Source organism: Antedon mediterranea, chromosome 4 (genome assembly GCF_964355755.1).
Source record: "Antedon mediterranea chromosome 4, ecAntMedi1.1, whole genome shotgun sequence".
In the NCBI taxonomy this organism is placed as follows: domain Eukaryota; kingdom Metazoa; phylum Echinodermata; class Crinoidea; order Comatulida; family Antedonidae; genus Antedon; species Antedon mediterranea.
Window position 1 is genome coordinate 4,945,265 of NC_092673.1, and position 27,995 is coordinate 4,973,259.

A 27,995-nucleotide genomic window follows, 5' to 3' on the forward strand; every position below is an offset into this window, starting at 1 on the left:
AAAATATAAACATTTGCATCATCAACAAAATCTCCATTCAACATCTTCGTTGTCATCAACAACAACACATTCGTCATCGTCAACAACATGTTCGTCATCGTCAACAACATATTCGTCATCTTCAACAACATATTTGTCATCTTCAACAACATATTCGCCATTTTCAACAACATATTCGCCATCTTCATCAACAAATTCGTCGTCATCAACAACAACATTCGTCATCATCTTCAACAACCATGTGAGTGAGTGGCCGAGCGGTTAAGACAGTGGAACCGTAATTACGTAGCCATAACATCGGCATGGGTTCGAGGCTCACTCACTCCATGGTTCTGGTGGTAGAACGAGTCTTCTCGGATAAGGACTATAAACCGTAGGTCCAGTGTACACATCTAGCTCCTGTGCACTTTAAAGAACCTAGTACATCTTTCGAGACGAGTAGGGGGTTACCCCGGTGTATTAGTACATCACAGCCACTGATCACCAACTGGGCCCTCTGGGAGACCAGTCTTTGACTGAAGAGGTTACCCAGTATAAATATATATATTTCAATCAACAACATAATAATTATTCGTCTTCATCAACAACATCTTCGTCATCTTCAACAACATATTCGTCATCAACATAATTTCATCATTTAGTATTCACCTTTGAATCAACAACATTTGCGTCAACAACAAAATCATCATCAACACAATCTTTATCATTAATAACATCTTGATGTCATCACCAATTTCGTCATCGTCAACATCTTCGTTATAAACACAATTTTTGAAAACACCTAATCACTACGTCAGCATCATTTCTAAAGCGTGGTTCCCACTAGCGACGCAACGCAAGGACGTAACGCAACGCACATGAATTGACCAATCACAAGCGATGGCTTATTCGCTTGTGATTGCTAACTGTCTATAACTTCGCTTGTCAGTGGTTAAAACGCTTGCGTTGCGTTTACGTCCTTGCGTTACGTTCTAGTGGGAACCAAGCTTATAAATGCTTGCGTTGCGTTTACGTCCTTGCCTTACGTTCTAGTGGGAACCAAGCTTATAAACGCTTGCGTTGCGTTTACGTCCTTGCGTTACGTTCTAGTGGGAACCAAGCTTAATGATTATAATACCCCAGTTCCATAACAAATATACAACAATCTTAATTCAAAACTGTACATTTTATTGCAAATACAATACTGCATTGCACAACACATAGCGTGTATACAACAAGAATAAAAACAAAATCAAAATATGTAACAACTCAATAGTAAACTATGTACAACATACACAACAAAAATAAAAACGTCTTTAAGGCCTGAGTGTCAATGATATTTGGTTGTTGTATCATATTATCAGTTTCTTAACTAACTGAAACTTTTCAAATCAATAACATAAATCAAATATGCATAAGGATGCTGTATAAATACGGTAGAGGGCGCTTAATGGGTCGAGTTTTTTTAAGGCTACGGTATATCATACTGTAAAGATATTATATTCTATGGTTAAAGCAATTTAAAATGTTAAATTCAATACATTAATACTTTTTTTTATACTACCGATTGATTTGATTAATTATTATAGAAAACTGTTTCAATGGGTCAACATAATTTACTTTTGACGAAAAGATTAATGTGTTGATGACCAAAAATACCTAAACAATCAGAAAATCCTCAATGATTTGGCCTATATTACTATTTCAGGCTCATCACAGCCTAAGTTGCTGGAATATTCAAAGTACTGTATATGGAATTTCTATTGTAATTAAAATACATGTTCCTTCCCATAACAGAGGCTAAGATAGACCACGCATTGTAACGATCTTCCTAAAGACTTCCGTAAAGGAAATGTTATTCAGCTCGGCATTAACAACGAAACGATTTTCCATACAATAAAAGACCAGGAGGTCATATCGGTAGATAACAGAGTAAACTTTAAATGAGTTGGCATTTTGCCCTAATTCAAATACAAAATTGCGGATAGTTTTTTAACTAATCCGAACAACCATTTATAGAAATTAATTGATACATCAAATAACATTACCATTATTACCAAGTCAAACTGATTTTACATTTTATGTTAACAATTTGTACGAATTATTTTGAATAAGCCAAGCTTATTTTCCATCACTAATAATTAACACCATTACAATGATGTTTATCATTATTCATGAGAGCGCCATGAACCTAGAAATCTTCCACCAGGTTCTTTGAGGAAAAGCAACGATGTTAAATACAGCTTCTTCTTCTACAACATTTTAGGTTCTGTACATGGAATGATCGTCCACATGTTTAGAACTCGATTCAAACTGTTTTATTTTTCTCGGATTAACAAAACTTCATATATGGAATGCCAGTACATTGTCAAATTTGGTCAAATAATGACGTTGATAAGACTCCGTTTCAAAAACAAGTTGGTTGTCTGTTTGCACTGCAGACAGAGGCAGTGGTTGTCGTATCTTGTCATACTTTGGTTGATATTACAATAATACATTAGTGTCAATCATTTTTTAAAACATCAATTTCTAAGTTATCTGTCCGGCAGCCGTTTATGATACTGTTGATGTTGCAATTGTTGTTGTTATAGTTACACGTATTGTTCATGTTTTCATCCGCTACGTTTATGCCTAGTAATTCATCTGTTGGAGGATCGTCAAGAGATTTCAACATATCTTTTTCATCTTTGCAGTCATCTTTACCAGTTGGGCTTTCCTAAAAAAATATAGATTAAATATGTATTATAGATTATAATTCTTTTTAACTGACTGGTGGATCGACACATGTTCAATTATTGAAGAATATTATAATGCCTATTACATAATAATAATGCATACGGTATTGTACTTCACTTTAAATCATCAATTTGTTTATGCCATAATACAAGTTTAGTGTGTTTTCTGTTATACATCATAATGTTTATGATATTATTATATACTATATGCCTATATAAGAACCTCATAATAAATCTGTTGCAAAGCTGTATTTTGCGACTTTTGATTGTTAAAAATGTATTACTACTAGAAGGTGTGATATTATCTATATATATATTATTTAATGTGCAAATTATGTAAATAATGAATTGATAACCGAGAAAGAATAGACCTCATAATTGAGGAGTTAATTGGACGGTAACTAGTTGTTGTTCTCATAAATTGGTTATAGAATATTATTATTATATAAATAATTATGTCCTGATTAAGGATTATCATTGGGTTATATAGAAACTTGTTGATTCGTAATTCAAGGACAATTATCATGTTTAAATAGCTCCCAATCAATCTATAAAGAATGCAATAATTTAACCAAACAATATGGACATTTCCACAAGTTTTATTTTAAATTCAAATTCAGGACATGGCGATTTGAATAATAATCTTATTTCTTTGCTTTCAGATGAGAATTGGATATCAAGAAATGTCTTTGAAAAGAAGTTACTGTACTCCATGGCCCAACAAGAAACGATGTTTTAAACCAATTTCAAGTAAGTAAATCCAGTTAATTGTGCTGTCCAAGAAAACCAATGTTAGCCTATATTATTCAATGTATTATTGCCGCGGGCATAAACATAAGTCTGTGGGTTGCTTCATGCGAAAATATTTTAATTGAAATGATTGATATGGAGTATTAGTACTAATTTAATTTCAATAAAATAAGACAAAAAACGTATTTCAAACGCTATATACCGTAATTCAATGTCAATTCTTTGAAAACATGATCCCATGTTAAAAATATCATGATTTATTTTGAAAGCTTTAAGGCCATTTGATACTCGTATAGCATCCGAATGTTTCAATTTTATGAACAAATTGATAATCCGTCGGTATATAAACATGATCCTCCCCATACTTAGCATGAACTAACTATTCTGTTTAGTTCGTCCTGACTCATTCAATCGCGTACATCGCTTAATTTCTTTCCCCAAAACTTCTGCACGAAACACTCCTTAGTGGCGCCGTAAAGTTTAAAACTGCCAAACGCCGGAAATTGGCATTCATCGTGGCCTGTTGAATTCACTTCCTAGGCCCGATGTTAAAATTCAGATCTCAAGGTGCGAATTCATTGATAATTTCAACTAATACGCATGCACTTGCGCATGCGTATTGTCGTTACGCGGAAATTGCTTAGTGATGGTAATTTGGATCGACATGAATATGATGTAGTTGGTTTAACATTTACACGAGAGGAACTAGAAACATTTGAATGTTTTTAATTGAGAACATTCTTCCATTTAAATTATTTGAAGTACATTATGTTGTTAAATATTCGGTTAATCAGTGGAGTAATGTAATTACTGCATACGGCATTTCAAAGACTTCCTTATTGAAGAGAATAATTAGATATGTAGAGTTGATAGTTGATAAAATTCCAATTCCATATTATACTTTATGATTTATATGAAAATATTGATATTTCCCACTAGGTGAATTTGTACGCGCGAATCGAAAGCTTTAGCTTATACGCATGCGTACTCATGTTTCTATCTTCAAAATCTCTCTCTACACATGCGTATAAGCGGACGCTTTCGAACACATTCAGCTTTAGTAATATTATTTATATTTTGTATCATTATTTGTTTACATATAGACCAGTCGGATCTGGAGGCAGGTGTCACTTTTCTGCAGAATTTTCCAAACCAACTTTTTCTAGTGCATTTTTTGACGTAGATTACGAATCTGGTTGTTGATCGGACTAACGTGGGGGCTTTTTAAAGATATAAACGTTTAAAATCTTGATTTTTGAGAGCCGAAATTAATCAAAATAAAACAAATTTAGACAATAGAGGGCGCACTTTCTACATAATTATGAGTAAATTGGATTAAAAAAGACTTCGTTGCTGTTAATTTTATTCACGTAAATGTGAAAATAATTTATAAATCTGATCGGTTTTATATGCTGAAATTGTTTTAGTAATACACTGTGTAGTATAAAGTTAGTTAGAACTTTTCATTTTCGCGTTTTCAGTGATCAAAAATGATATTGTCTAGGCCCGAATATGAATGCTTCCAGCGTACGACGTATGTAAACAAAGGACGTTTAAACCGCGATGACAGCATATAAAGTTCGCTCAAGTGAATAGTGGGTAGGCTTTTACTAGCCTAGCGTATTGTGACCGTATGCATGAAACATCTTTCTCTAGCTTATTTTGCATGCAGCGCTAGCTTTACATAAACATGTGTACTACTGTTTTTAAATTTTTCCCCCCGATTTTTAGGTGGTGTAAGGGCCTAGAACTTATATTATTATTACTGACAGGCTTCTAGAGTAGGCTACTACTATACTACTAGGCCTAGTACTGGTGTAGTAACTAGCTGGCATAATAATAGCGTAGGTGTAGATGTATTATGGTGTCGTGTGTGTAGTCTTACAGCTAAAACATTTATTTTTGTATACATAAATCTAATAAATGCTGTGTACTACTACCCGTATATTCAGCTGATTATAACAATACATTCAGCAACCCTATCAACCAACGATTTCTCACAGGTGACATCATTGTTCAGGTGGAAACATTGTGAAAATACTACAACGATATTGAATGTATTATTTATTACGAAAGCTGCATCTAGCATGAACATATTTCCTCTCTGACTGAGATCATGTTTTAAACAATAAAAGAAAATAAGGTTGCCCTAAAGAACTAGCTGTAGAAAATCACATAAAACAATGTTTCTCTGTCCCTGAACCAACATAATTCCAATAAACATGGCTATATCATACCAAATGTATTCTACAAAATAAACAGCCAGCATCATATAATAATTATGGTTTAAAATGTCAAAGACCAACTGATAAATGTGGAATTTGCGTGTATGGTGGTTTGATTCCATAATAGTAATACTGTATTTTGATGATGAACTATTGCATTTTCTATGTATATGTACAGGCGCGTAGCCAGAGGGGTTTTTATGGTTCGGGCGAACCCCCATTCCCGACATGCCCAATACCTCACCCTCATCTCTGAAAATCCTCCAAATACGTGCCCCACACAGTACAAAAGGTTAATTTGAAAAATTCGTTCGTGAATAACTCGATACCTTCTTCACTGTATGAGCGTATGTCGAGCGATACGTGTCTGTAAATTTACGAGTTGCAAATGAATTGCCGATTTTCACCTGAAATCCCTGGATGTAACGTGATATTGATGCGTGTATCGTACTCATAAAGTGAGCTGGGGCACGAACGATTCGTACAAAGGACACCGCCAGACAATAGCGTACGTACCTATATTGTTTAGATCACGGCAGTCAGCATGCATAAAGTATACCGTAAATCTTCTAATTGTAACCCTGGGTTATTATATTATTCTTTGATTGTTTTTTAGGGTGGGTTACTACTAGAAGGGGATTACTATTAGAGTAGTGGGTTACTATTACTTGAAAATAGTAACCCACCCCAACTATTCCGGTCAGCAGCTCATAGCAAAATAATAAAACAGTACGGATAAACACATTTGTTTGAACAGAACTAACTATCTAACTAACTTATAAACTCAAAAACACTCAATCCTTCCCCACACCCGAGATCAACATGCATTATCTCCTTATTACTATCAGAGTAGTGGGTTGTTATTATTATAGATTGACTATTGACTGGGTTACACTATTACTATTAAAAGGAGGGTTACTATTATTAGAGTGTGGGTTACTATTAGAAGATTGATTAATATTTAATTTCTTCAAATTGCTGTAAATAAATATAGGTAGAGCTATAATAAGCATTGAATTTGCCTTCTCACACAAAGTGCTTTTTTTGGGGATTCCCCTAGACGTACGTACGTTCACATTGAACTTGAACGCAAGTGAATGATCAAAAAAGGTACGAATACGATCGTTTTGCTCATTGGTAGCATGCTGCATGAGAGTGTCTTTTCCGACTAATTAGAGGTGCTATTTATCATGAATGTTATGTGCGAGAGTATACCATTTCCGGCCATCTAGAGGTGTCATTTAACCAAATTTGCTTCGCCCCTCCAGATTTAGGATGGCTTTTAGGTAAGGGTGGAATTAAACGACATTAAACTCATTACAAACGTATCAGATTAACATAATTCGTTTTTGCTGTAGCATACGTCGATACACAGTACATAACGTAACCGTCAGTAAACTTCGCCTGGAAAGTAATACTACGACACATTTTGGTCCCTGGATGGAATATGATATCACGCGTTTGGACACAACGTTGAACGATTCGTACAAAGGGATACCGCCAGACAAGTGCGTACCTATTGTTTAATAGTTGGATAGCTGGCAATAATGAATGCATAATAGCCCTCCGACGTACTCGCGGTCAATGGAACGTCGCGGTTTTCTAGGCGCTGAGGCTACGAAGTGAACGCCAACGATTTTTACAGTATTCCCCGACTCGACAAAAAGTACCTGTGTTCCCAGATATGGGATAGGCTCCCCGACGAGGGGATAGAGCCCATGCGGATACACAGTTGATGATCTTAACCTGGATGTTTTACTATTTTCATGAGATTTAAAACATATTTTTTCTTAGAATATGCCAATTGCGCATTCTTTTGACATCATACTTTACTAACTTATGACGTCATAGGTACGTTATATGGTAATTTAAATATTAATTGGAAAGTTTAATACCACATTTATATAGCGGCTATTCTGAATTTATGCTAATTAACCTTTTTGATGTCTGACCGTATCATGTTCATTTCAACAAGAAAATGTTAGAAAATTGTTTTCCTGCGGTTTCTACATTTTTTTTAGCATAGGATAATGTCATTTAAGCAGTTATAACATAATATATGACGTCACAACTACCTTATGACGTCATAGTTACGTCATATGGTAATTTAAATATGCTAGTTTGAAAGTTTAATGTCACATTTATATTTACTCGTAATGCACTTAGGTGGTCTAAAACCAACCGTTGAGGAGATATGGGAACTTCAAATGGTAAATGGCGGCCATTTTGAATTTATGCCAATTAACCCACTTTCCGGTGTCCGATTTCGATAAATTTTGGATATGATGTTTATTTGGACTATATCAACTAGACAACACATTTCTGTTGCATTTAACATATCTAAACGATTTCCTCTTCATAAAATGACTTATTTGACCTAAATTGACCTTTGACCCTTCATATCTCAAAAACGCCCCCTCCCCGTCGCGATCAACATTCATATTCGTATTCTACAGCCAAAATTACCCCAGAAAAAGTACATGAAGTAAATTCTGCAAAAAGTGACACCTACACCTCAAATACGACTGGTCTAATATTATTTATCTACAAATCATCAGCAAAATGTAAACAATAGTTACCTGCTTTAAACGTCTCCATTTTGCTCTGCGATTTTGGAACCATGTTTTTACCTGAAAATAAAAAAAAACAAATATAAAACATTTATTTAAAATTGCTTTATTATCAATAACCACTAATTCTATCATCTATAAATTTAAAAAAACATTAAGACAAAGGTCAAATGAATACAATGTACATGAAAGCGATACATAATTGCGAAAAAACAACAGAAACTGAGAACATATCAGGCCAAACAATCTAAAAAAAAGTTTCATTTGTTTCAAGATAACAAATTTTCTTGTATTCCTTTGTGTTCGTCAACCGTAATAACCAAATACTCGAAATATAACCTATTTAAATAGGCGTTAAATAACGTGACAAGATAATTGGATATTGCAGTTTAATATATAATTCCTTAAACTAATATTGGCGCCAAAACTGTGAGAATCATTCAACGCACAGGCTATTTTCTAACGTGTTGAAACGAGGACTAATTCAAGAGCCGCCAATTCGAACTGCTCGTTAGTAGAGGAACTCAGAGGCTATAATTACAAATTATCTGCTTATGGTGGCTTCCTTTCTACAACTCTAATATCTTTCCTGTATCTCAGTAAAGAATCCGGGCCCGTTTCATGTACAAAGGGTACTGTTTTTTACGGGAGGCCGTTTCACAAATTCAATCAAGCTTAATAAAGTATTACAATAACGTGTCAATTAGTTAATAATTGTGACCATCATCACTATACAGGATACTGCAGAGAAAACTATTGAATTGAAGTATAGAAACAAACACAATGTTAAATTCGTTTAAAAAAATGTGATACCCTTTCATTCGAATGTGGTTAGGCCTGTTTGTTACTCGGTTACATTAGTAACGATAGCCAAAACTATTTAAATACAGGGGCCTACTTTGGAACATTAATAGGCCTACCATGAGCAGTAGTAGTCCTGGATGTTGTTGTATGAAAACAAAATGTCTTTGGAGGAATAGGTTGTATATCATTAAGCAGTTGTAATTTTCCACACCGTACTAACTAATTACAATAACAAAGATCATGAACGAAGTATGAAGGGAGTTTACCCTTTTGACACCTATCAGACAATAACACCAATTAATTAACTTCCGTAATCTTTTATTGTGACGAACAGGGCAAAATGAAAAATGTGCGGGTACATACACAGTTAACACGTGACCTGGTACTCTATGACATTCTAGTGAAAATGTGCTACCATGTACGCAATTCATGTTTAATGTTATAGAATAAATATATAGTTATAAATGTCTGTTGGCAGTTGTATGCTATTTTGTTCTTACTGTGTTAATTGTATTTATTACTAAGCCTAAAAGTAGGCCTAAAGTCTATAACTGTTCGTTTGAAATTCTAAAAATATCTTAAGTATGATATCTAACTGTATAGCTTGGTCTATTAAAACTTTATTGGATATCAATTCACAGTAATTCATTATCAGAAACAATAGACACGATCACTGAACTTTCAATTCCCTTCATTTACATTATACAGCAAACATGAAACATATGCCAACAAAAGGGTACTTTTAAAACGGATATTAAGTTAACTTAAGATCTTGTTCGGGACACTTAGGGGTATTATTATATTATAAGCAACTGACTGAATTCATTTTGTAAGCGACGCGTAAGTGAATTTCATATGGCGAAAGTCTGTAGAAAGGGGTTGTACATTTACACCGCTAATTAATGCGTGGTTTCCACTAGACGCAACGCAACGACGTAACCCATCGTAAAGCTTGGTTTCCACTAGAACGTAACGCAATGACGTAAACGTAACGCAAGCGTTTTAACCAATGACAAGCGAAGTTATAGACAGTTAGCAATGACAAGCAAATAAGCCATCGCTTGTGATTGGTCAATTCACTTGCGTTGCGTTACGTCCTTGCGTTGCGTCGCTAGTGGGAACCACGCTTAAGGGATTTGTCCAATCACAAGCGATGGATTATTCGAACTGTCGCTTGTCATTGTCAACTCGCTTGCGTTGCGTCTACGTCTTTGCGTTGCGTCCTAGTGGCAACCAAGCTTAAGATACCCGTACGTTTAATTCATATTTTTTTAATATTAAAGTTTAAGTAAGTTGGAGAATTTGCGGAAGACTGTCGATATTTGAGAAAGCGGCATTTATTAAATTTGGTTGAATTGTTATGATTTTTGTAGGTTGTGATTTGATATTTATTAATGGTGCCTTTAATCTTCATTGATAATGTTGATATTGTGAATTATTCTCTCTGTTTTGATTTTATCTTTTCATTTCACGCTTGGGTGCACACGGAACAACAAATTTAACTGATGAATTATTCATGTTTATTTTGTGACGTTTCATGAGGGGTCCCCAACTTATGTACGAAAAAAAAAATCGCGGCCCGGATCCCCACACCCCACAAAAATTAGCTGTTTTCAAGTTGAATCAAGTTTTGTTTTAAATTACCTGTCTTTCGCTAAGTTGCAGTAATTTTGCCAACTTTTTACGTTCTGGTGGTGACAAATATTTTTGGTTCTCAAACTTCTTTTCCAACTCCATTGTTTGGTCATTAGAGAATCTAACTTGTCCTCCTTTTCGTTTGTGTAGGGGTCTTTGTATGAACGGATTCCATAGGAAAGGTTTTCCTGAAACTGTAGATAAAAGAAGAATTTATGTTACGTAACACATTATAAATAACAATTATATGGATATCTATAGTTGTGATTTAATGATACTATAGTTTTATATCATCAAATACAATGATAAGAAATGTAAGCAATGATTCAACGTTTCGATCTTTATTTGATCATCGTCAGGAATGATAAAGGCTGTATTCAAAGAATTTAGAGAAATTTTTTAAACAAAGAATTCCAATCGAATAGTCGATATATATAAATATAATGTGTTATTTTAGCCTATTCTCAGTAATATATCTATAATTGATTGTAGTATCATAGGCAAATTATATGATACAGAATAATATGTGACGCCTCATTTTAAAGATAAATTTTCAACAAATTTTAGAAAAATTTAAATTCAGTCTTCGAGGATAAACAATCAATGAATAACGAAAACGAGGATATTTGTATAATTCGTTACCATTGATCATTTCATTTATTGTATGAATCAATAAGTCTAAATTGTTTTCAATCTAAAGCGCAAACGGAACCATCCGGACTTGAGTACTATTCCTCTATGTATTTTTCAGGAGGTAATAGAGGTAATATATAAAGCTATTATATGATATAATATAGCATTAAATTGCATTTTCAGAAGGTTAATTATTTTCGCTCTTGTGATGTGCGGTTCTTCGATTGGTGTTTTACAATAAAAGACCACTGTATACAGGAAGGTTATACCGTCGATCGAATACTGTATTAAATATTATGCTCTTCATAGAACCCAACAATATAATACATTCGCATTATATTTGTATCATAAAACAGGTGTTTAATTTGTGTGTATATACATTTCACTTATTATTAACTTGCACTGATGAAGGACTAGTGTTTCCCGAAAGCTCTGCTAATTTTTCTGGCTGTTTAGTTTATCGTTTTGATTTAGTTTTTTGCTTTTTTTATTTTGTATCTCCAATGAGGCCCAGCCACTGATACCAACAGCATTGTTATTTTTTTTTTCATTAATTTGCCTTAGGACTTATATTTTACTTATTATTTTTTTCTTTTTATATATGGTTAGGCCTATAATAGTTGAGTCCAATATGGGACATCGTGGAAATAGTTTGAAAATAGCAGGTGCGAAAGAGTTTGTTTGGCAAGTGAGAAAAAGAGTTTGATAGTGTATTGATAAACTGTAACGAATCCAAAACAAATTGAAGTTAACGGTCACCCTTAATGAGTGCTTGAAATACGCGATTTCCTCGTGTCATTAGCCAAAGTGCTATGTCTATTTACCCTTTTCCTATGTCTATTTACCCTTTTCCTCGTCTCTTTTGTGAGGCGTACTGTGTAAGCATGATTGTGATGTTTGACTGTCAAAATGACATATAAATATCAATTAGTTTATTAATTAGTGGTTTTATATATTTGTTTAGGATTTTTATTGCTCTTTTCATATAGGTGTTATTGATTTCCTTATTACTGGTGTATTTTGTTATAGGCCTATTCAAATCTGTCCTTACCCATTAGATTTACAGATTTGATCATTGCCGTCTTAAACCTGATTTATAACTGAATAATAGGTTAATACAGCCTGTTAAGGCTATTTTTGTTGGGATGCCACCTGCCTTGTTAAACTTTCAGTGGAATTGTATTGTTAATTTTTTTTTTCTTTGCGGTTACTAACATGGGTACTTTTGTCCCGGATTCAGGAAAAGTGCTTAGCATTGCAGCCTGGCTGACTGGTGGTTACCCCTTCGGATATGCTAAATACATTGCATTTTAAATAGGTGAACCAGTATAAAGAAAAACCGCCTTCTATTCAAACCACTATACAATATCCGAACGAGTTCAATGTACAGTTGCTAATCTTACAGTTAGTTCTTTCCCACATTGATGGCTTTTACTGACATCCTGGGCCATGTTTAAAAGAGAAGATCAACCAAGAGGTGTGGAAACGTTTCCTGTCCAGGGAGCATAACGGAAACGCTAGGGCGCAGCTGGCGAAGTTTCTTAGACTGTTGTAAGCCAAATGGGCCTAGCTGATAAGAGGCATTGACTGGTAAAGGCAGGAAACTATAAAACATGTACTAATCTCCCAGATTACAGACACAATACGTTAAATAAGCTTATTCAATAACTAATATGGACATGAATAGCTGAAATAGGGAAATCATATGCATTATGCAAGTTCTATTAATTTTCTTGGTAGAACGCGACCATCGAAGATTATTTACGATTTATGAGAATTTACTGACGATTAACCCATCGCCAATCAATGAGTAATACGTTCGATATTGATCATTACTTCGTAAATCTGATCAGATTGAATCTCCTATCATAGCGCCAATGGGACCTTTAGATATTATTCGCAATATCCTGGATAAGTTAGCTATTGTTGTCTTGTTAAAGGCTCAAACCAGTATGATTATACCCTATTGCGGTACTCCTCAACCACTTATACATTTTTGTTTTCTTTTATTATTTATTTGAAATCAATGATGCGGAAATTTAGTCGGCACCTGGATCTAACAAATAATCATAACGTATGTAATATTAAAACTGTTTTATACAAACAGGGCCTAATATAAATAAGGTGAAAATGAATCAATATACGTAAACAATTAACATACTAACCACTCCACCACCATAACAATAAGTAATTTAAACTAAAGCTCATCAATATCATCTTTATTTATTGCTTCTTATTAATACACCCACCTCCTTCATTTGATATGATTATTATTTTAAGGGCATGTTTAAAATTATATTTGTATTAAATTATTAATAATATTGATATATTATCATTACCATCTGAAAAAATCACATTTTCTTTTCCAAAATGATTAATGTCATTTTAACAGAATACTAAAACGTAAAGTAACTAAAACCTGTAAGTTTGTCTTTGTTTTAAAGCGTTTTTTTAAACAAGGAAGCTACATAATAATTTAATGAGAGGAAACACACACGCACCCACGGCCTGCCACAAAGAATTTTTTAAAACTGTAAAATATCATATAACATAAACATGAAGGAATTATTAAAAATGATATAAATTATGACCCTGGAGAAAAAAATATGACATATGACCTAATTTCTCTCCCAATCTAAATCATCGAAAACATAATGTTATGTGTTATCTTCCTAATTTGTATTAAATAAGCATAGGGATTAACACATTTCTTTAAGCATTTAACATTGATATTATTATTACAACAGTTGTATTTATATTAATTATAATTTCGTCATCCATAAGAGAGATGAATGGATAAATAGATAAGTTTTAGGCTATAACTGTTTCTTGAATCATGGATCTATAATAAGGTCCATGCTTGAACTAATGTATGTTACCGTTGCTGTCTGAGCATGGCCATCATTTCTAACAAAATGTCGTTTTTAATAAAATAAGGTCCCAATTAATTGTTTTTGTTAAATTTTAAATTGTGTGAACATGGAATAATTAGAATATTGTACATTGTAAAATGTACCTGACTTTGAATATTTGAATGATTGCATTTAATTTGATAAAATAATCATGATAATATAAAGTATTTGTGTCCATCCCAAATAAAGTATTCATGAATTATTACAGTATATAAAATGTTAATTACCAAAGTAGATCAATAATATTCTGTTATATAACAATGCTTTTGTGAAGTATTGGCAAATAACAATCGACAGCTTTTGTAAGTAGCTTGGCTATGTCGGATGTTGATACCATCAAAATTAATATTGCATATATTACACAAACAATTGACTAATTATTTCCTTATAAACAAAGCGCGCTATTGTTTGTAGAACGATAATAATATTCCTTGAAAAACAAGTATATAGACCTTATACCGTGATTCCTACATTGCAAAACATAACTTTGATTACAAATGTTTATGATAAAAGATAACGAAAAATAATGATCATATTGATAATTAAATATTAAAAATAGGAATGAGATGATAACAGGCATATTATATTGTTAAAACGATAGTAAAAACCTATAACAATATAAAAAGTGTTCATGTTATATTTTGGTACCCTATTGTACACTTTACTTACTTTGAGTATCATTGCAAAATATAAAAAAAATTATATACTTTAGATCATAACATTTGATATTAAACACACATTTAGTAGAATCCCTATTATGGAGACAACTTCAAACCTAAAAAAGTTAAATTAAAAACATAAATATTTCCCCTTGTTTGTTCGAGGCCCCTTATGGTTCTATCGTGATAAATAGTAATAAATAGTAAGTTATTTTAATAATAAGGTTTTAAAATACATACCTTTGTTATATGGATCGTGCATTTCTCTGATTGTTTGTGTATGGTAGTCTGCTCGATGGTATGGGTACAAAGGACCAGAAAATCCGTTGTTATAACTTAATGGAGAAGGAGACGTCATTGCCTGAGTTGGAGAAGTTAAAGCTGGTGATGGTAAAGACTGTTCGTAATAGGAATTTCTTTGGCAACTGTTCTGGTACTGTATGCCTCCGGTGTTGGAGTAACTACCATTGAAATTAGCACTTGGCGGTAACGTTGGTGTTGGTCTTGCTGGGCCTAAGTTGTAGGCCTGACGTCCAAGAATATTATCTATATAAAACGGCGTGTGTCCAACTGCCTGGTGGTGTGTGGCCTGTGCGATGCTCGGTTGCACTGGGGTGGGGGCTACGATAGAAGATACGGGGTTCATCATGAGGGGTCCCCCACCACATGATGCCGTCACGCTGGGTGGTGGGTATGGAATCGTCGACATTATAAGCCTGGAAAATGCAAAGAAAGAAAGATATACAAAAACCCAAGCGATCAATGCAAACTTCAAAATAGACTTGATACTGTATTGACCAAACGATTGACCAGTCCCAACCAAGTCAACTTTCTGTTTGAGAATAGACCTTTCTTCGCACTAGACTAATCAAGTGCATGTACTAACGGGAGTGGTTTAAACAAGAAAAGTTATTAATATGCATGAACACTGAGAACCGTTTGCTATCCGGTGAATGGTTGAGCTTCGGAAAGTTTGTGAACACGTGATTGCGTGCTTGTCCAAATATGGGAATGTCTCCGCCCACTTGTTGATATTATGTCGACCTTGGCTTTTTAGAGGCTAGAAAAAAATGTTAGCAATCGCTGATAATTGAGAGGAACGAGTTGAAACAATGATAAACAAACAAACATACTAAATAATAGCAATTGAGAGGAAAATAGAATTTTTGATTGCGTAGGCCTAGTCGAGATTTAGGAGAGTGAGTAACGTATCATCACATCGTATTTTATTATGCAAGCGAATCGACGATTATTATTAAAATATAACATATATACAGTAACATTATTATAAAAGTTTTTTACAAACAAAAAAATGGCACGGATTCTCTGTAAATTCTAGGCCTATATCTCCACACTTTGGCATAATTTGTTCAGTATTATAAGCAATACTATATAGTAAAGTGTCTTATATTATGTGTCATATAATAATGCTTTATTATTATTTAATTTTTAATTGTTTTATATTATACCTTGATTAAGTAAGGCTTACTGTATAGCCTTTGATACAGGCATGTGATGCATATGTGATACTGTATTAAAACACTTGGCCTATGATACTGTAAATCATATGATATAGTACCGTGAATCGGCTTAAATAGAATGTAACAAACAACTATATACAGTATTTATAATATCGTTTTGTCAAAAATAGATCGATCAATTACAAGTGAAGACAGTTGTAATTAACATAACGACTGTCAATTAATTGTATTAGTGTCACACGCAGCACTATTTCGAGGATATTTTCTCAATTTCCGAATTATTACTGAATATTCGTGTGCTAATTTATCATTTAATGCATGGAGAAATAGTTAAGTAATTTATTTCTACGTGTTTAATGTAAGACATATTGTTCAGTTAAATGACAATTGCGTTTTTGACTGGAAAAAATTAGAGGCGCCGTGAAATACCACACCATTCATTACGAAGAGGATATAAAGCAAACATTGAATATCGAAGAACAACATTAGGCCTATAAAAAAAAAGTTTATAATATTTATTCGTCAAGTTAAAAAAGTACACAATTTGCCAGTAGTATGTAAGCCATGATTCCAAAGAGGATAACTGCTCTTTACTCGGATCGTTCACACAAATATAATATATTATACATAGAAAATAGCAACATTAAAAGAGTACAGTATTTAACATTTATTTTCAATCTGGTATTATTCGTTGTAGACGCATGTTATATATACGATTTGAGCTAAACCTAACTTTATAAATAGAAAAATGATAATTTTAAACTACTGTTATAAGAAATGTTTTTTTATTTATTTTTTTAAATCCTTAAATTTGATAGTGTTTATGTTTTAAAAAATATGCTCTTAAATTTATTTCAAATAAATAAATAATTCTATTTATAGGCCTATATTATTTCATTTGAATATTAAATATGTTATGTGTTGTACTGTATGTATGTTTTATCGAGGGCCCTGAATGATCAGTTCTATTAATTAGGAAATGGATAGGCTACCCTCAGTAAAGATGGTAATAAATAAAATAAATAAATAAATATAGATAGAAAATATGATGTAATATTCATTTTTTTAAATGGTAATCTATTAAGATGATTAAAATATGTGTTCACGGAAAGGATAGATTTCCGTCAGTTTTCCTGGATTAACAAAATCCCAGATAAAAAGACAATGGTAACAATTAATAGAAAAACAATTTAATCTTACGTTTTTACTTTATTGGGTTGTTACCATAAATGATTGATTGATTGATAGCTGCAAACATACGTCAGAAATACAATAGGCCAATAACAATGGCTGCCAATGTTAGATAACAATGGCTATACAATAAGAGCCGGGGTGGATCCCAAATTAAATAAGCAATGGCCATCAATCACAGAAACAATCTTTATGAGCATATTATAATTGGCATTTAATTTAAAATTTACGTATTTATTAATGTTATGAAATATTCAAAACAAATGGGTTTAAAATTATTATTTTTACAAATATTCTTACAAATAATAATGTTTACCAACAAAATAGATGAATAATAAATAAATGGTTTTTTTTTAACATACCGATATTTTTTGATTATTTTCAGCTTAGTGAAATGTAACGAAATATTCAAAACAAATGGGTTTAGAAATAATTATTTTTACAAATATTTTTTTAAATAATTATTTTTACCAATAAAATAGATGAAAAAAATTCTAAGAACACATTACTAATTGTCCACATAAAATACCGATATTGTTTGATTATTTTCATTTGGTGAAATGTAGGCCTCCTATTATTCAGTTTAGGCTAAGTTGATTCAATATAAATATATAAAACTTTTGTACGTTCAAAATGTCTGTATTTAAAATAAGGTTAATAACGAATAAGTAAAACTCTTCTTACTGGTAAATGGAATTTTCAATCCACTGAATTTTTTAATAATTGTAATTAAACTATATATTCTCTCTATAATAATAAGAATAATATCGAAAAAGAAATATACCGATATTTTAAAGTGGAAATAGCAACAATCTGAGAGTATATTGTTATCTTTAATTGTATTTACATATTTATATATTATTATTATTACAGTTCAAATTATGCATTATATTCAGTTTAACGGTTGTTATCACTAATGAGGTTTATATTTGTTTTTATTAGTTATTAACATCTATATTATGTATATAATTGTTAGTATTTATTGCCTATTTGGTTGAAAAATTCAATATATTATTGCAACATATTAGTTGGTGTATGATTATATCAATGATGTTTATTATTATTAATTTATTTGTTTACTGCTTTGAATATAGATATCATGTTTAGTTTATCGAATAATGCAGATCCAAATCAAAAATATTATCCTAAATACTACCTATGTTTTTATCTTATAGAATGGACATTCTGATTTTCTCTTCTGGTTTACAGATGCTCTAAGTATTCTATAAAAATGTTCGTATTCTGATCGTACGAAGGTTTTTTTTTTTCAAATATGAAACCCGTTCTTTTCTTCATTTAGCATTTTAGCTGGCGGTGTTTTACGTTTGTTCTACCAAATATTTATCGATATTAAAATATCCACTAAATAATTTCGTTAAAATAAAATTTCGCTTTTCTTCCAACCCGCTTTTATATTAAAGTCACAGTCACAGTTTAGTGTTAAAGTAACTAAGCAGGTACATTAAATGGTCTAACATTTAACTTTATATTTATAGTAAAATAGGATAAACTCATTACCCGCGCAAACAAACACAAAGCACAATATTATGTTAAAATTTAAGTGCGGAAAGTTGATGTTAACATTATAAATAATGTTAGCCCAGTTGAACGATAATAGTCCACAGGGTAGTCATGTGTAATGGAATCTTCTTTTTAACTACGGAACATGTTAATTACGCATCAATATAAATCAGTGTCGTCATAGATTAAAAATCGTTTGAGTGCTTATCTTCCAGACCTGGCAACCAGGCACAGGACGTAGAGGAACAAGTTAGCTATATAACACCGTATTAGTAAATTGCTACTAGAAAGTAAATGGATTGCATAAATCATCCTGTTTAAGATAAAATCGATTGTGTTGTTTCTGTCATTACTGATTTGACAAACGGGTGAAGAAAGGAAATGATACCTCTGTTAAAAGCTTCGTGATACGATAATAGAGAACTGAGTATTTTAAAGGAAGCATCGGGTTTTTTCAAATGTAATAGCGGAAATTTGCGATTTCTGATAGGAATACCGCGAGAAAACGGAAACTACTCCAGTGGCCTGCCCTTGAAAGTGTTTTTTTTTTTTAAATGTTTCCCATTTGTCAATGGCATATCATCTCTTTAACTGTAGTGTATTTATTCTTACCTATACTAATCAACGCATAATTACTTCCTACTAAATTGAAAAGTTACAATCTTTAGAATTTATTTTCCTCCTAGCAGTGATTCTATTCCGTCAGCAAGATACTTTAAGAAGAGCTGTTCAAAGTTGAGCTTGTAAGCTTGTGCTTAAACAGGGTAACGTAAAGCTAACACAGGAAAGAAACGTAGTTTGGCCTTGAAGAAGGACTTAGCAACGCGCTATATTGTCGCCTAGGCTCTGATTCAAACAGGATATATTGGCGGCAATTGGCGGCTATTCAGCAATTATTACTAAGCTTCCAATCATTGAAACCCCAGAGACAAGCAGCGCAAGTTAGGACAACCAGTCCTCCAAGTCAAAACGGACTCCATGACTACGTAGAAATTACAACCACTCCCTGACTAATTCTAGACTCTCACGCACAGGCCGTTGAGGGAGGCAAGGCACTGGACTTCTGGGTCTTATATGACGTTTCCTTCAGTATAAAAAGTCTGGAGTTTCACTGGCGACAGTAAGCCTGGAATAAAACCTTGAGAAACATAACTAGAGCCTCTTCGATCTGTACATAGAGAGTGAAAAAGTGCAAAGAACAAGTCAAGGAGATATATAAATGCAAATCATTCCATTTCATGATTAGCGAGTATGATTAATAGTTATTTCTCAATAGGGTAATGTTATGTCGCCAAAGCGTCAAAACCAAGCAAATTTCTGTACAGTTTCTAGTGGGATGTAATTTCTGCATACACGCTACGTCCGATCTGTACGTAGAAAACGAACTAGTAATGGGACATCTGCTTATCATAGTTCATATCGCGTGAGTGGATAACATCACATAGAGTATATTCGTTTAAAATTATATTCCCTAAAGACCCCTAGCACATGATTATAGTATATAGACTGTACGAGACGAAATGCAACACATAGCATCGTATCTGACAGTACATCTAAAAATGTCATGAAAACAATTTTTAGCAAGTTTAATTCGCAAACACATAATGAGGCTCTTAAAATTCGTGTCAAACCGCCTAATCAATTGATCCGATAAAAGGACTCTTTTATTTTCTCTTTCTCTGCTTATAATTTAAAAGTAGAACTATGCGGAAATTTCGAATCATATTAATTAGTCAATATTCGAATCATCTCTCTAGATTGCCTACTTAAAACGGTGGACCTTAATGCCAACAAGCAACCGTAAACCGCAGTGAGTTATAATACATTAACAGCGTACTTAATTACCAAACATATAAGTTTCTTTTTCCAGTGTAAATGTTAGAATATGATAAAATTAATACACGTAATATTAATTAGAAAACAGTATTTAATAACATTAATTAAGATTTAATTAATATTGGCTGCTCCGAATAATTTAACTTGTACTTACCAATCTTTATCAAAGTTTTAACATTGGTAATTGAAGCGCGTAGCTGATTGGTGGAATGTTACTGGCCAATCACATTCGCTTATGAAACAATGCGCGTATTGATAATTAACTATACGAGATAGCGATTGGTTAGAATATTTACATGTTCCAATGTTGTTTATTTTTGTGTTTCGTTGACAATTTAGGACATTTTAATTTTTTACGGTATGTTTTGACGTCAACAATATTTTTTATATGTGCCTAGCCATGCTGATTATCAGCCTGTGTATTAAAATGAGTCTATAATTCCATTCGTACAGTATGGAAACTGTTTTTATCGATATAAACACTAGAAGAAGCGTTCATATTACTGTGTTATTATAGGTCCTAATTGAATCGTTCTCTCTTGTCTTGACACACGTACGGGCGTATTTATCGACTTATGAATAGTAATAAAAAAATACATTAATTATTGCTATCTTGCGTTGATTGGTTAAACCGTCAAAACAAATTGGCATACATCAGTTTGGTAGTTTCAAGAAGATAGTTGCTTAATACGTATTTTATTAACACTTCCTTCATTTAGATTATTATCTTATGTTAAGTCACTTCATTTAATAGAAACCAGGAAGCTCTTCGTACAACTGCGGTATGGTACTTGAAAGAGAACAAGAAAAACCTGTTGGAGCGGTGAAAATTTACTGATTAAGTAGCCAAGTATGAGCCGTAGTTTGCGATGAAAGACAGCTTGTACAGTTTAATAAATCAGCCGACGAACAATATGATATTAAAGATACTATTATTATACATAAAAACAGCGCGTGTCTGCAACAAAAACGTTGGTATGGAGCTTTCGTTGAGGGTACGCAGACAGATACAAGTCCCCCCATGTATCAGAACCCCTCATTTGGAACACTCCTATTTAGGGTACACATCTTGCAAAACGAACGTGGGAAGTGTATAGTTCTATTTCAACTCTGTGACAAACCCTATTCAGCGGATATCCCATCCCACACTTAGTTGGGTTCCGAAAATGTCTTAACAAAGGTTCTTCCATATCAGCATCATTTGTACGCAAGATGTACCTTTTCATTGTGTCACTACAATTAGTGCGCGAGCACGTGCAAAATTACGTAAATTATACGCAAACGTCACCGACGATGTTCCAAAAATGCTTAGGCCTATAAATACAAATATCGAATTAACTGTATCAGATTACTCATTAAAGCGGTAATTTAACAGAAAGATAAAATATATAATTTTTAAATGTTTGTTTTTAGATTAAAAGAACTAGCAATGACTGTTTTAGTTTAAACTTGCACGCTCGGATAGGCTCTGACATGGCAGAGTGCAGGTATAAACTTACACAGGAAAAATTCATCGGAAACCGGTCCTTCGCTTGGCATCCGTGCGTGACGCTACAAGCAATGCCCTTAATTAGACAAATCATACACAGATTCAACATTATTGTTTTGACAAGTCAACTATTAGAAACATACATATTTGAAGTTGAACTTGTGTTATATTAGTCTGCATACTATACGCAGGCAAATTCAATTTTATGACCTAGATGTTATCATCCAATATTTAGGCTACGTGTGCGCGTTTATAAAAAGGCCGTACTGGAATATCACGTGCACATGTATATAATGATGACCACGTGTGCATTAAAAATAGAGTTTAAATGTGTTTACCGTATTGCTACGTTCCTTCTAAATTTTAACTTCTAATTTATAGGTCCATGGTATAGGCTTACGCAGGCAAATATAATGAGCAATGTATGACCTAAAGGATACTATCACCCAATATTTACACTACGTGCGCGTTTATAAAAGACACCGGAATATTACGTGCACATTTATATAATGATGACCACGTGCGTGATAAAAATAAAGTTTAAATGTGTTTACCCTATTGCTCGTTTTGTTTTTTTGTTTTTATTATTTTAAAATCGTATTTTTTACAATATTCTTGTTTTTTTTGTGTAATTTCCTGCTCTTTGCTGTTTCTTGTATTTTTCAGTTATTTGTTTTGTAATGGTTGATTCTTTTTTGTAATTAATTTTATTTTAAATTTACATAGTGGCCTAACGTCTTATAATTCGTAATATTCGTTCATATTAATCTCTTTATCTTTTATTTAAGTTGTAAATTCTTAAGGAAAGTATTCGACCTAGACTTTAATTCCGGACAATGAGTGCCAATGGGTTCCATGACATGGGTCAAGAAAACCCATTAATCCCATACAGTTTATATTGTCAAGTCATATTGTTTAAGATATCAGTTTTTTTCGTTCATTGTATTTTGATGGTTTTAATGATGGCGATGATAATACTATTTAGTTTAATCTAACGGAAGTGAACTGCTTGACCAATTGGCGCCATCTGAATCTCCTGTAGAATTAGGATATTTTTTTAGACTAACAATACCTCCACTCGAATAAAAAGCGAATAAAAAGCAAACAAAAGTCCCCTTTTTAAATCACCATTTATCCACACTATTTCTAAAAAGTTGACAAACAAAGTAATAGTTTAGTCATAATATAAGTTAGTTAGTTAGTAATATATTGTCACGGATCAAAAGTTTTTCCGCGTTGGTGTTATTGAATCGGTTGGTGGCGTGCGTTGGAATGTAATCTAATTTACATACCATGAGTCTCTCTTGTAGTATGGGCGCGTCGGGAGACATTGTATAAACGTTTTTAAAGTTATAATCTAAGATTGAAAGGTTTGGTAGATATTAAAATTATTCTATCTCGATGTTATATGTATATTGATAGCACCGATAATATTGTAAATCTGTGGGTTGAAGCTAACACAACCAATAACATACTCTCAAACCGGACCATGACAGAATAATAAATGGCACCACCGGATTGTACTATTATAGTCTGACGTCATAAAACCGAATCGTACGTGTGTCGGAAACGCAGGGCGCCGAGTGACTACGAAGGCCAGATGTGGGATTCCTTTGCGTGGTAAAGAAGGACATTGTTGGTTTTTACAATGTACCCATAAATACCACCTTTTCACCATGACATCGTATATCCGTAATAGGACTATAAAACGAATTTGGCCTAATTACATTTTTCGAAATGTGGTATTACATTATTTAATTTTTCGACAATTTTAAACATGCTAGTGATTTGGAGGTCGTGGGGTCAAATCTGGCCCGAAAATTATTTGCGATTATTCGAATATGCACTATAGTATAAAGTAGGGCCTAACAATGACGTAAAATGGGCAAACATCAATTATTAGACGCCTTTAAACAAAGTGTGTTCTGATAAGCACAATTACTCATAATTGGTGTAATAAAAACCCAGACTTTCCGTACCGATACAAATTAAGGTCGTAACTTAACTAGGTCATTAAAATTTAATTGAAAACCAATATCCATGTATTAAATTATATAATACATTTATTAGGCTTTTAATTTTGCGGTTGATTGCCTACTTCAAAACGATCTGCATGCCATTTTGAAATGTTGATTATCAACCGAATGTAATATTATTAGATAATAAAGGTATATTAATCTTTCTTTGATTTTTATGTTATTTCCTTTATAGGGTATATCATTCTCATCAGTCGAACCATCTATTATTCTTGACGGACAATTGACGACAATTCAACTTAATAATACAATAGACAAACGAATACGGAGGTAAGATCATAATGTATGAATTATTCACCCAATTCTCGGTGCTGTATCTCCACATCTCTCCAGTATCATAGGAAAATTCCGACATACAGCGTCTCATGTGATGTGATATCACGAAATTTGCCGCTATTGGAAATTAATTGATACAGAACCAATAATCGCCGAAATTGAATTAAAAAATTACTGCAAAGTTCCAAGAAAGAGAAAATATCTTAAACTTTGCATGCTGCTGTCAACTAATTCAAACGCAGGAGCTTTTGGCATAAACATAAATATATTAGTGAACTATAATATCTCTATACAAAGAAATACACGAATTTACAATACAATTGTATTGATATTGAATATAATCGTATTGGAAACCAACAGTTTTACTAATTATTTTGGTTTTATTTTCAAACCTATCATTACTTCGGCCCATGTATAATATAATACAACATTTGGCCTAAACATATCATGTTCGATTGTCGACCATCCAAGTATGATTAATGAATATTAACTTCCTATAACACAGATGCTATTGGCTGAAATGTACAATAAGAATGATTGAATTAGACAAGGAATTAAACTATTTAAACCACCATCAAATCGTATGGTTCTGGCAATAGTGATTGAAATAATTATTGAAATATACAGTAAACCACAATTACGATTAGTTGCATTATTGATTGAAATATGTATTGAAATAATGATTGAAAAAGTACATGAAATAAACAAGGAATTAAACTATTTAAACCAACAAATCATATGGTTCTGGAAATAGGGATTGAAATAATGATTGAAATATACAGTAAACTACGATTACGATTAGTTGCATTATCGATTAACATATTTATTGCAATAATGACTGGAAAAGTAAATAAAATAGACAAGGAATTAACCTATATAAAACACCAACGATTAGTATTTTGGCATTAGTGAATGAAATAGGTAGTTTTTAAATCATAAACAAATAGAGTTTTCTGACAATATTGATTGAAATAGTGATTGAAAGAACTATTGAAAGAATGATTGAAAGAATGATTGAAATAGTGATTGAAATAGTGATTGAAATAGTGATTGAAAGAATGATTGAAATAGTGATTGAAATAGTGATTGAAAGAATGATTGAAATAGCGATTCAAATAGTGATTCAAATAGTGATTGAGAGAAAGATTGAAATAATGATTGAAATAATGATTGAAATAGTGATTGAAATCTTGATTAAAATAGTGATTGAGATAATGATTGAAATAGTTATTGAATTAATGATTTGAATAATGATAAGAATGATTGAAATAGTGATTGAAAGAATGATTGAAATAGTGATTGAAATATTGATTGAAATAGTGATTGAAAGAATAATTAAAAGAATGATTGAAATAGTGATTGAAATAGTGATTGAAAGAATGATTGAAATAGTGATTGAAAAGGTGATTGAAAGAATGATTGAAATAATGATTGAAATAATGATTGAAATAATGAGTGAAATAGTGGTTGAAATAGTGATTGAAATAGTTATTAAAATAGTTATTGAAATAGTGATTGAAAGAATGATTGAAATAATGAGGGAAATAGTGATTGAAATAGTGATTGAAATAGTAATTAAAATTATGATTGAAATAATGATTGAAATAGTGATTGAAATCATGATTGAAATAGTGATTGAGATAATGATTTGAATAATGATTGGAATGATTGAATTAATGATTGAATTGTGATTGAAATAGGGATTGAAATAGTGATTGAAATAGTGATTAAAAGAATGATTGAAATAGTGAGTGAAATAATGATTGAAATAGTGTTTGAAATAGTTATTGAAATAGACAAGGAAGTAAACTATATTATAAATAGTATATGGTTCTGGCAATTGATGTTGAACGAGATAAACATTAATAACGAGCTTTCGATTTTGGAACGACATGACCAGGATAAACAGAGAACATGTGACGAGTATTTCAGGGTCACTGTATTTTTTTTACAGGGACATGCGGCGACCTATCAGTTTCGGAAGGTGTAAATTAAAACGAGAAAATGGTGTTTTTTTTTATGAAACTGAAAATGTCTTTCTTCTTTGATGAAACAACATTGAGTTAGTGGAATTTATTCCCCGATAATAAATTTTGGAGTAAAACTCTAGTGGCAGACGGACCACTGCTAAAATAAAAAAAAAACAATTCATATTTCATTCATTCGTATTTACAAACACCAAAAGTGCCCATTTTCGTTTTGTTTATCATGCTGAAATTTTCGATTATATTCGAATACGATTATGATATTAATAATGATAACGATTATTATGGTAATTGGTCAGATGTTTTTGCCCTACTCTGACGTAATTCTCGGGTGGGACTATTATGGTATTAATATCGAAATTGGGTGACCGTTGACCAATACGGTACATTATTAATGAGAATTATTTATATTGTATCTTTCATCGCAGGAACAAGAGAGATTGGAAAGTTGAAGTGGGCATCTAGTGTTCCATAATTGGCAATTAATTGGTCCTTGGAATTAATCTCATTTTATACCTTACCAACCTAGCTACTTTGTCGAAAACAATGAAAGGAAAACAATTCGGAAAATAATATGTCATCTTTATCTAAAAATAGATTTTAAAATCTTTGAAGGAAGTGCTCTCAATAATTACGTAATATTCCTAAAAATAGAATGCCTAAATGAATGGTCAGATAGCCACCATATAATCATAATATTCTCTGATTTAGCATATAATTATATACTTTAATATTTCCTTTGAACCTGTGATGATAAATGTCTATGTTTTACTTTAATTACTTTTAAACCATGTAAATGCATGGACCATTTTGAAAAGCTTTACTTATACGTTACTAAAAATGAAATCTATATAAAAAAATAACTACCTTTCGCGTTTTTGTTATTGACCTTACTGCTTTAACTCACCCGCGTGCGTGCAACGACTTCTTGCGCGAGTTACAATAGTTATGATATGGTATATCATTGATCATATTTCACATATTTTGCATTCATATTTATAGTGAAGTTTCAGTATTTCCTTTCATTGATTGACACCTATAATTGAAATCATGGTTTAAAATACATGCAGAGGAAATTTAGTTGATTATAGTCAACAATCGCACGCGATGATGCCAGCATATTTCGGTACAATGTCTATAGAATTTGATGAATTACAGATTTTTCTTAAATAAAATCATAAAGTCATGTTGTTTTTATTTTGTTTTTATTGTAGACTAATGTTCTTATCAAACGCAAAAAACCCACGCATGAGGAACTTAAGAGTGACCGAAATCTCT

The 27,995-nt window shown here is 32.4% G+C and overlaps 1 protein-coding gene and 1 long non-coding RNA gene across 2 annotated transcripts; one reads left to right on the plus strand and one right to left on the minus strand.

The window, feature by feature from the left end:
* Nucleotides 1–1,146: 1,146 nt before the first annotated feature.
* Nucleotides 1,147–15,770, minus strand: LOC140046424 (hematopoietically-expressed homeobox protein HHEX homolog). Its single transcript, XM_072091070.1, has 4 exons — nt 15,143–15,770; nt 10,708–10,892; nt 8,269–8,319; nt 1,147–2,695 (listed from the first exon to the last, which is right to left on the minus strand). Exons 1-4 carry the CDS (start codon nt 15,609–15,611, stop codon nt 2,483–2,485), a joined length of 918 nt encoding a protein of 305 aa, XP_071947171.1. The 5' UTR covers nt 15,612–15,770; the 3' UTR covers nt 1,147–2,482.
* LOC140046425 (uncharacterized) lies at nt 3,296–27,962 on the plus strand. The gene is made up of 3 exons (XR_011844783.1): nt 3,296–3,464; nt 24,632–24,726; nt 27,932–27,962. It is a non-coding gene; the product is annotated as an uncharacterized lncRNA (long non-coding RNA).
* The last annotated feature ends 33 nt before the right edge of the window (nt 27,963–27,995 follow it).

What these genes read in the sequence shown, in the direction of transcription:
- LOC140046424 (XM_072091070.1), bottom strand. Translation starts at nt 15,611, where the DNA reads ATGTCGACGATTCCATACCCACCACCCAGCGTGACGGCATCATGTGGT. An exon ending in GCACGATCCATATAACAAAG is followed by an intron (nt 10,893 to 15,142) that starts GTATGTATTTTA and finishes TTTTATCTACAG; the next exon opens with TTTCAGGAAAACCTTTCCTA. An exon ending in AATGGAGACGTTTAAAGCAG is followed by an intron (nt 2,696 to 8,268) that starts GTAACTATTGTT and finishes ATATTTTTTTAG; the next exon opens with GAAAGCCCAACTGGTAAAGA.